Source organism: Tupaia chinensis, unplaced genomic scaffold, assembly GCF_000334495.1.
Source record: "Tupaia chinensis unplaced genomic scaffold, TupChi_1.0 Scaffold142100_1, whole genome shotgun sequence".
Taxonomy (NCBI): domain Eukaryota; kingdom Metazoa; phylum Chordata; class Mammalia; order Scandentia; family Tupaiidae; genus Tupaia; species Tupaia belangeri.
The window spans coordinates 897,277-905,234 of NW_006201951.1; the positions used below are offsets into that span (position 1 = coordinate 897,277).

At 65.1% G+C, this 7,958-nt stretch overlaps 2 protein-coding genes across 2 annotated transcripts in view; both read right to left on the reverse strand.

Moving 5' to 3' along the window:
- Window positions 1-887, reverse strand: part of PTGDS (prostaglandin D2 synthase) — a 2,763-nt gene extending 1,876 nt beyond the window's left edge. Inside the window, exon 1 of the mRNA XM_006163319.3 lies at window positions 765-887. Coding sequence (XP_006163381.1) covers window positions 765-878 — 114 coding nt within the window. The 5' untranslated portion in view covers window positions 879-887. The remainder of the gene's footprint in view (window positions 1-764) is intronic.
- Window positions 888-4,519: 3,632 nt separating this feature from the next.
- LCN12 (lipocalin 12) overlaps window positions 4,520-7,958 on the reverse strand; it is a 5,318-nt gene continuing 1,879 nt past the window's right edge. The window contains exons 3-7 of the mRNA XM_014582067.2: window positions 7,902-7,953; window positions 6,954-7,033; window positions 6,767-6,883; window positions 6,568-6,669; window positions 4,520-6,003 (exon numbers count right to left, since the gene is read on the reverse strand). Coding sequence (XP_014437553.1) covers window positions 5,987-6,003; window positions 6,568-6,669; window positions 6,767-6,883; window positions 6,954-7,033; window positions 7,902-7,953 — 368 coding nt within the window. The 3' untranslated portion in view covers window positions 4,520-5,986. The remainder of the gene's footprint in view (window positions 6,004-6,567; window positions 6,670-6,766; window positions 6,884-6,953; window positions 7,034-7,901; window positions 7,954-7,958) is intronic.

Below are 7,958 nucleotides of genomic sequence, written 5' to 3' on the forward strand. Positions count from 1 at the left end.
CCCGGCGGGGCCCCGCGGTCCTGCCGGGCCCCGCCACGCCCCGACCCGCTCTTTCTCGGTCTCCGGGGCCGAGCACACCCCTCCCTTTACAATAGCCTCCTGCCTCCCGGCCTGCCACGCCCCTCGCATCTCCTCCTCCCAGAGAGGCCAGGGCCCCGCGACCCAGGGCCCTGGCGTGGCGCGGGCCTAGAGATGCAGTCGGTGGCAGAGGAAGCCCCATTCCTGGAGGGGTCAGAGCAGGTCTTGGCTCCCCTTGACCGACCCCGGGCGCTCCGTGCGTTCCCGTGCAGCTCCGGGGCGGGGCCGCGGGCCTCCGGCTGAGTGTGCGCGGTGCATGAACCTGCGCGCACCTGAAGTTTTAGGCGCCTGGCGGTTCGCCATTCCCAGACCAGGCACTCGGCACTCGGCACTCGGCACAGGGACAGCCCCGGCACCGTGGAACGTCGTGTGTGCTTGTGTGTCTTCTGAGTGTAGAGTGCCCAGGGGGTGGCCAGATTTGGGCGGTGGGGACACAGGCCTGGCCTGCAGGTAGCCAGTGGGCAGGTACAGACAGCCCTGTGCCCCTTTTCAGTTGTTGCAACGCTGTTCCCTGGGGAGAGCTTCTCAGGCGAGCAGCTGTCCAGCCCTCCTCCAGCCCTGTTCCAGCCTCTGCCCGCCCTGCCCGGCCCTGTCGCCCCTAGCTGTCTCCCAGGGAGAAGCCACCAGGCATCTCCCTCCCCTGCTGGCTCCTGCACCACCTCGGGGAGTGGGTGGGAGCCCCTCACCTTGTCCTGCTGGAAGTCAGGCTGCACAGACACCTGGGCCTGGGCTGGGGTTTGCAGGCTGCCCAGGACCCCCAGCAGGACCAGCCCCAAACATGCTGTGCGCAGAGCGGCCATTCTGAGCTGCGCAGACACTGGTGTGGCTGATCGGGAATGGCTGCAGGAGCAGAGGACAGGGCCGAGACCCCTATTTATGACCCAGGCCTGGCCTCCATCCAGTGCCTAGGGACAGCCCACTGGAGCCTCGTGATGCTGGCTGGTGGGGGTGGTGAGGCCAGCTGCAGCCTGGTCCCCCATGGGCTGCTTATGCAAGAGGCTCAGCGGGACAGACACTGTGGAGCACGCGGGTGGCAGGTGCGGCCAGGCCGCCGGGGGGGGCCCTGTGCTGCCCAGAGGAAGAGCTGGCAGGGGGCTGCTCGTCTGGCTCCTGTGGTGAGCTGGGCCCTGGGCCTTAGCACTGCCCTGCCTCTGGGCCCTCATCGCAAAGGCCTTCCAGCATCCCTCATCCACTCAAGATCCCAGGAGGGGACCCAGAGCCTGTGTGCTCTGAGACTGCTGCTGCACACCAGCGGGTATGGGAAAGCTGGGGCCAAGGAAAAGAAGCTCCACCTGGCCTACAGGGGCCTGGGCGGGCAGTGTTGCCCTGTGACCAGCTGGTGGGGCCCTGGCGGCAGCCCGTGGGTGCCCTGCACAGCCCGGGGCCGCCTTGGCTTGGGTAAATTGGCCATGGAGTGCAGCCAGCTCCACCCTGGGGCAGCAGGGCAGGTGGGGAGCCAGGCTGCTGCTGGCCTGGGAGTTTGAGATGTCTTCCTCGGGGTTCTGCACCCCTACTCGCCTGGGTCTTGCCCTTTGTCACACTCCCCAGTGGCCTGAGCACAGCTCAGGGTTGGTGCACCGCTCCCCAAGCTCCAGACTGGGGGACAGCTTGCTCTCTCGCCCATCGGGGCCTGGGCCCAGGACCGAGCCCCTGTCTGCCAGCCTCCCACCGGACACTGCCCACTCAGCAGGCACCGTCATGCCCAGGACCTGGGGAGAGCGTGCCAGAACAGGTGGGGTGCAGGAGAGCCAGCACCACACTGCCCAGCTGAGTGGCTGCAGCAACTTGGGGTGCCATTAAGGCTGGGCACTGGGGTGCCAAGTGTGGAGGCCATGCAGTTCTGCCTGGAGCGCACCACCAGTTGTAGCCTTGGGGATCAGGCCAGGCCATCTCAAGGCAAGGGCACCCCTTGGGGGTGAGCCAGCTACAGGCTGAGGCCCAGGTGGGTGGGGCAAGGCGCTGGTCCATTCCAGCCCGGATGTTGCCATCATGGGAGCCCGGCACACAGTGGGTCCACTGCCCTTCAGGCCCAGCATGCCCCCACCCTGTTGGCATGGTCTCTTCCCACAGGCCTGGACAGCACGGTGCCCCCTGCCCCACCCCCACATGGGCTGCAGGAAGGTGTCTGTGAGTGTGGACAGCTGGGTCTCTCTGGCCACAACCTCCAGGCTCAGGGCAGGGGGCCACAGCTCCAGCCTGCTGCCTCCTTCGGGCACCCCATTGCACCCTGACCTAGAGATCCAAACCTTTTAGCCAGGGCTTTCTGGCCCTACTCCTGGCCTGTGGCCCCTGCCCCCTGGCCCCTTGGTCATCTCTTGCCTATTGTCTATCCCAGGCTCAGGAGTAGGCGGCACCGGTAAGAGCACAAGGTCGGAAGGTCTCCAGCTCCAGCCCTGCCCTGCCCTGGAGCAGGGTCAGGGCCCCTGCTTCCCGCCAGGGATCAAGACTCTGTGCACTTCTGTCGGCCAAAGGAGCGCCCAGGTGAGGGAGGGCAGACCAGGCTGGGTGGCCTCTCCACCAACAGCCCTCTGGGTACCCACGAACGGTACCCATGAACGGTGGGTCAGGCCTGTGCGCCAGCCTGGGCCTGGGCCCAGCTCTCAGATAAGCACTCGACTTAGGAAGGCTTTTTTGCGGGAGATGCCACCGGGCAGTGAGGTCCACCAGAGGCACTGACAGGTGAGCAGGGCTTCTCTACAGGGACAGTGACAACATGAGGGTCTGGCAGAAATCCGGGGCTCCAGAACAGTGTCTGACGTCACCACTGATGGCTGGTTTCTGGGTGCTGGGTGGGCTTGAGGAGGGTTCAGAGTGAGATGTCAACAGGTCTGTTCTGGGGTGAGGTCTCAAACAGCGCTCAAGGCACAGGCCGTCCTGTATGTGCGCGGTTGCAGCTCTCCCATGCACGGGGCTACGCTGTCCTGTGCGCGCGAGCCTTGGCTCTCCCATGTGCCTGCGCTGCGACTGCGTCTCACTGAGGTGGACAGTGAAGGCCCCCACAGCGCAGCGTGCCCACAGGACGGGCAGGGCAGGTGCAGAGGGCGCCCAGGAGCCCCGCCCACCGTGCGGAGCAGACCCCCAGGACCCTAGAAAGTGCCATGTTTGAGGTTAAACAAAGAACCTATTTCTTACTTCTCTGAGGCGGTGTTGGTATAGGCCTCACGCTACCCAAGAACCACCGGTCCAGGGAGGGGCCGGGCGCTGGCTGGTGTCTCCACTGGGCCCAGCGGTCCTTTTCCTCCTCCAGAAAACAAGCCCTCAGGCACCTGGTCCTGCGCAGCAGGTCCAGATGGTGACCGGGAGGGAGCTGCTCTCTGGCCCAGATAGACTCTCTTACTGCCTGCAGAAGCCAGCAGGATGCGGGGAGGAGGGTGGCAGCAGGCCAGGAGGGCCTCCTTCGTCCCACTCCACCCCTCCCCTGGGCCAACCAGCCTTGAAGTGCCCCTCACAGTGGGGCCTCCCCGCCAGTCCCTCCTCCCCTGCCTTCCACAGGCCAAGGCAGGTCCTGGTGAAGGGGTGGGAGGGGCTAGGCCAGCAGGAGCGGGCAGCAGGGGTGTGCCGTCTGTCTGTGGACCTCCTCTCCTCCCCAGCCGGCTTTCTGGGCTTTCTGCACCACTGGCTTGCTGGGGTCTGCAAATTCAGGGCCCGGCCAGGAAGTGTCTGGAAGCCTCCTGCCTGGCACCCGCTGACCCGAGGGCGGGGAGCAGCGGTGAACACAGGGCCCAGGGCCCTCGGTTGCAGCTCTCACTTGGTCTGACTACCCTCACAGGCCCAGGGGCTCCCAGCAGTCCTGGACTCTGCAGCACAGAGATGACTGGCAGCAAAGGGTGGCGACAGTGGGGAGACTGTCCCCATTTCCTGGGAGCCCTCACTGAGCTGTGGGGAAGGGTCCACGTGTGCTCGTGGGGGGCAGTGCAGGCCTGAGGAGGCTGGTTTTTGCACTCTCAAGGGCCAGCGGGCTGTCCACCCAGGGAGCCTGGGACTGGCCCTCGGAGACGCGCCCCTACCTGTCTCCCGTGCCGAGGCACATGAACATTCAAAATTCTTGTTTTTCCTATTTTTTTTTCTTAAAGGAAGGTTTTTGCTACAGGGCATGCGCACTCACCGGAGAGACAGAGAGACAGAAAGCAAGAAATCACCCCACAAGGGGGGCGGCCATGCCGCAATCCCTTCTCTATTCTCCTTCCAAGATCTTGGGCACGCACACACATGCACCTGGCGTGAGTCTTAAGCCACTAGGTCTGGGACTCGAACTGTGCAGGACTACATGGGAGTCCAGTGATGTGACCATTATGCTATCTGCTGGTTCCTTTAGTTCTTGCTATAGGGTGTATGTGCTCCCCAGAGAGGGAGAGGGATGGCCATGCGGCAGTCCTCCTTCACTCTCCTCTCCGGATTTTGGCCACGCACACACACACACGACTGGCGTGTTTTTCAGGCAGCTGGGTCCAGGACTCAACCCCCACAGCTGTGTGGGACCTAGCCACCTTAGCCACCACACTATGGGCTGACCCAAAACTCTCGTGTCCTTTGATGGGCTGAGTCTCCTGTCATCAAGAGGTCATCTGTCAGCCATTCCCTGGCATGTCCCTCTTGCCTCCTCTACCTCCCCAGACCGGGTGCCCACCCACAGCGCTTCCCTTCTCCTGGAAGCCCACAGTATGGGCTCGAGGGGAGCACAACTGATGGGTTAGGCACAGGCGGTCCCCCCAGCCCACAGGGAGCAGGACCTGCTTTCTGGCTGCAGACGAGCTGCAGACGAGCCGCCAACAAGCTGGGCCTGCTCGAGACTGTCGTTGGAGCCTCCCGGTGTGGTCTTGGAGGGCAGGCACCCCACCCCAGCCCCCTCAGCCCACCTGCTCCAGTCCAAGCAGCCCCAGGAGGGCTGGGCCGCAGCCCCCAGGCCCGCCTGGTCTCCCCACCTGGAGGAGAGATCTAGGTTAGGCTATGGGAGTCGGGGTTCCTGATGTGACCCTCAGCTTCCTCCCAATGGCACCTGCTTCCTCCTTGGTGCAGGGGGCACGGGTGTGCTGGGCACATCCACAGGTGCCAGGAGGGCCTCCATGAGCAGGGGCGTGAAGAAGGAGGAGGGTGCTCTCTGCTGTCCCATGAGACAGGCTCCTGTGGCCTGGAGGGTACCAGATATGTCAGGACACATGTCTCAGGCTGTGTTCAGTCCGGGGCGCCCTTCTCCTCACGGCTGACCCTGGGGTCAGGCGCACATCGAGGGACAGGCCTCCCAGACGAGGCCCCTCCACCTGACCCTGCTCATGGGCAAGGCAAGCCCAGGTGGTGAGCTAGGACTCTTGGTACGGCCACGCCAAGGGGACTGAGGGCTAGCAGCCAAGCTGGGGCATGAGGAGAAGCAGCAGGGCCTTGCCCAGCCTCCCACTGCCCAGCCTCAGGGCTCATTTCTGAGGCTCAGGCTGGGCCAAGGGTCTGGGCTCTTCCTGCAGCAGCTGATGCCCTTCGGTGTGCATCGGGGTGAGGCTACACCCGCAAGCCCCCCCCACCCTGCCCTGGCCATGGTCGGAGGGTGATGCACCCAGGAAGAAGGCAGGGAGCCACAGGCGGTGCCAGGCATGGGACTACCGGGCTCTGGGGACACGCGAGGTGCCATGCTGTCCTAGACCAGGACTTGGGGCCCCACCTGGCTAGTGGCAGGGCCTGTGGCTGAGGCCTGGCTCGCCCCACTCCTGTTCAAGGACACGCACACCCCCGAGGCAGCCAGAACAACGGGCCTGGGCTGGCGGCTCCATGGGGTGTTCAGAGCCATTGTGGCTGCAGGGTCGGTCCCCCCAAGGCCACAGGGGCACACGGGGTCCTTGTGGGTGCAGTGCATTTATTCATGAGGACTGCGAGGACAACGAGGGGGCCGGGCCGGGCTGGGCCGGAGCCACTTCGTCCTTCAGCAGGTGACCTGACCTGGTGACCAGCATGACAGGGACAGGGTTGAGCAGAGGGTCAAGGGGAGAGGCAGGGACGAGGGCTGGGGACAGGGGCCAGCAGCGGCTGTGGGACAGTTGGAGAGGCCAAGGAGGGTGAGGGGCGTGCCCTCGGTGCCACCCTGCCTCCCGTGGGCCCCAGAGTCACAGCAGGCCTAGGCAGTGTGCGTGGCAATGTGCACACAAAGGCCCAGCAGCTGGAGTCACGGGCACAGCAGGCCTGGCTCCTGCAGAAAGGCAGGCCTGGCAGAGCCGCCCCTGAGCCCGCAGCTTTGGGGCTGGGCTTCTGAATGGCCGAACTGGGCTTCCTGCCAGAACAGCCACCCAGGGCTGGGGCTGCTCCTGGGCGGCCCCAGGTTTCTGTGAGCGAGGCTGGGGGTGGAGGAGGGGGCCAGGGCTCGGTGAGGTTGGGGACAAGGCACCAGGAAGCCTCAAGTCTGGTACAGGCTGACATGACCAGGCACCTGGGGCCACCCTGGACCCTGAGCCGCAGCTCCGTGCAGGCCCCACCCCCGGTGCCGTCCAGCGCCCAGGCCCTGCTTACCAGTCACGTCTGGGAAGACGACGTTGTCCTCGGAGAAGCCCTGCATCCTACCCAGGCAGATGAACTTGCCCAGCGTCCCAGGAGGAAGCACCCAGCTTCTGCCTGTGCAGGGCAGCGTGCTGGTCAGGGCGGGGCGGTGGGTCGGCCATGAGCCAGGAAGCTCCGGCCACAGGGTCGTGGCAGGCCCCTGGAAACTCACCCAGCAGGCTGGTGCTGATAATGGCCTGGCTGCCTGCCCACCTGTGGGCCAGCAGCAGGGCGAAGCTGGTGTAGTCAGTGTTCACCACCTGGATCTCCCCTCTGTCCACCCCAGACGCTGTGGGGACACAGACCTGGTCAGGCCCTTCCCATCAGCTTCTCCCTGCCGCCCACGATGTCCACCATACCTCTGTTGCGGTCCACAGTGAACTGCCCCGGCTGAGTCCCTGGGACGAGTATGTAAGACCAGGTATCGCAGCGCTGTGCCCTGCGGTGGGCAGACAGGGCGGAAAGCTCTGGAAGCCGGCCAGGCCCACAGGGAGGGGCCCCAAGGAGAACCTGCCACTGGTTAGGGAGGGCCACGGTGGCGGCAGCAGCTGTGACCAGGATCTGCCCCTGGCACAGGGGACACAGATGGCTGTAGCCTTGGTCCTAGCCTGGCCCTTGTCCCTCCTGGAGGGGCAAGGTGTGCACCAGCCCCCTTGACAGCCTCTGCCCAGCCCCATGCCACAGCCCTCTGTAGCCAGGTCAGAGTGCCCATTCTCCCCGGGCAGGCTGGGTGGGCTCGGCATGGCTCCCCCCCATGGGAGGGGGTCGGGAGCAGCAGGGCAGGCTGCAGGCAGGCATGGGGGGGCTTCGTGGGAGCTGCGTTTGGGACTCACCCCACTGACTTCTGGAGAGCTGGGCAGGGAGGGCCCTGGAGAGACCTCGCGCCAGGAGGTTGCCCAGGCAGCCCATCACCCTACCCTTCCTGTGCTGCAGTGATGGGTTAGGAGGGGCACATCTCAAGGAGAGCCAATCAGCTCGCCCCAGGCTGGCCTGCACTCTCCCCTTTCAGACGGAAACCCTGAGGGGCCTCAGCTCAGGCTGCTGTTGAGTGGTCAGGCTGGGACAGGCAGAGCTGATAGGGAGAGGGGTCCTGGTCCCAGCGACTGTGCTCCTGAGTCCAGCTGGGCCTCAGATCCACAGGCTCCCTACTTCCAGATCTGTAACCCCGTAAACACCTCTCTGCGTGCAGACACCTGCTGAGCTGGGTCTGGCTCCTGGCACCTGGGGTCGCTGGGCACATGGGCCACTTAGTAACTGCCTTAGAGGCGGGCTGGGACAGGGCGCCGGGTGTTGGGGTACCTGCTCACCGCATCATGGCGCTGGACATCAACACATGGCCATCCTTATTCACCTCAAAAGTTGTG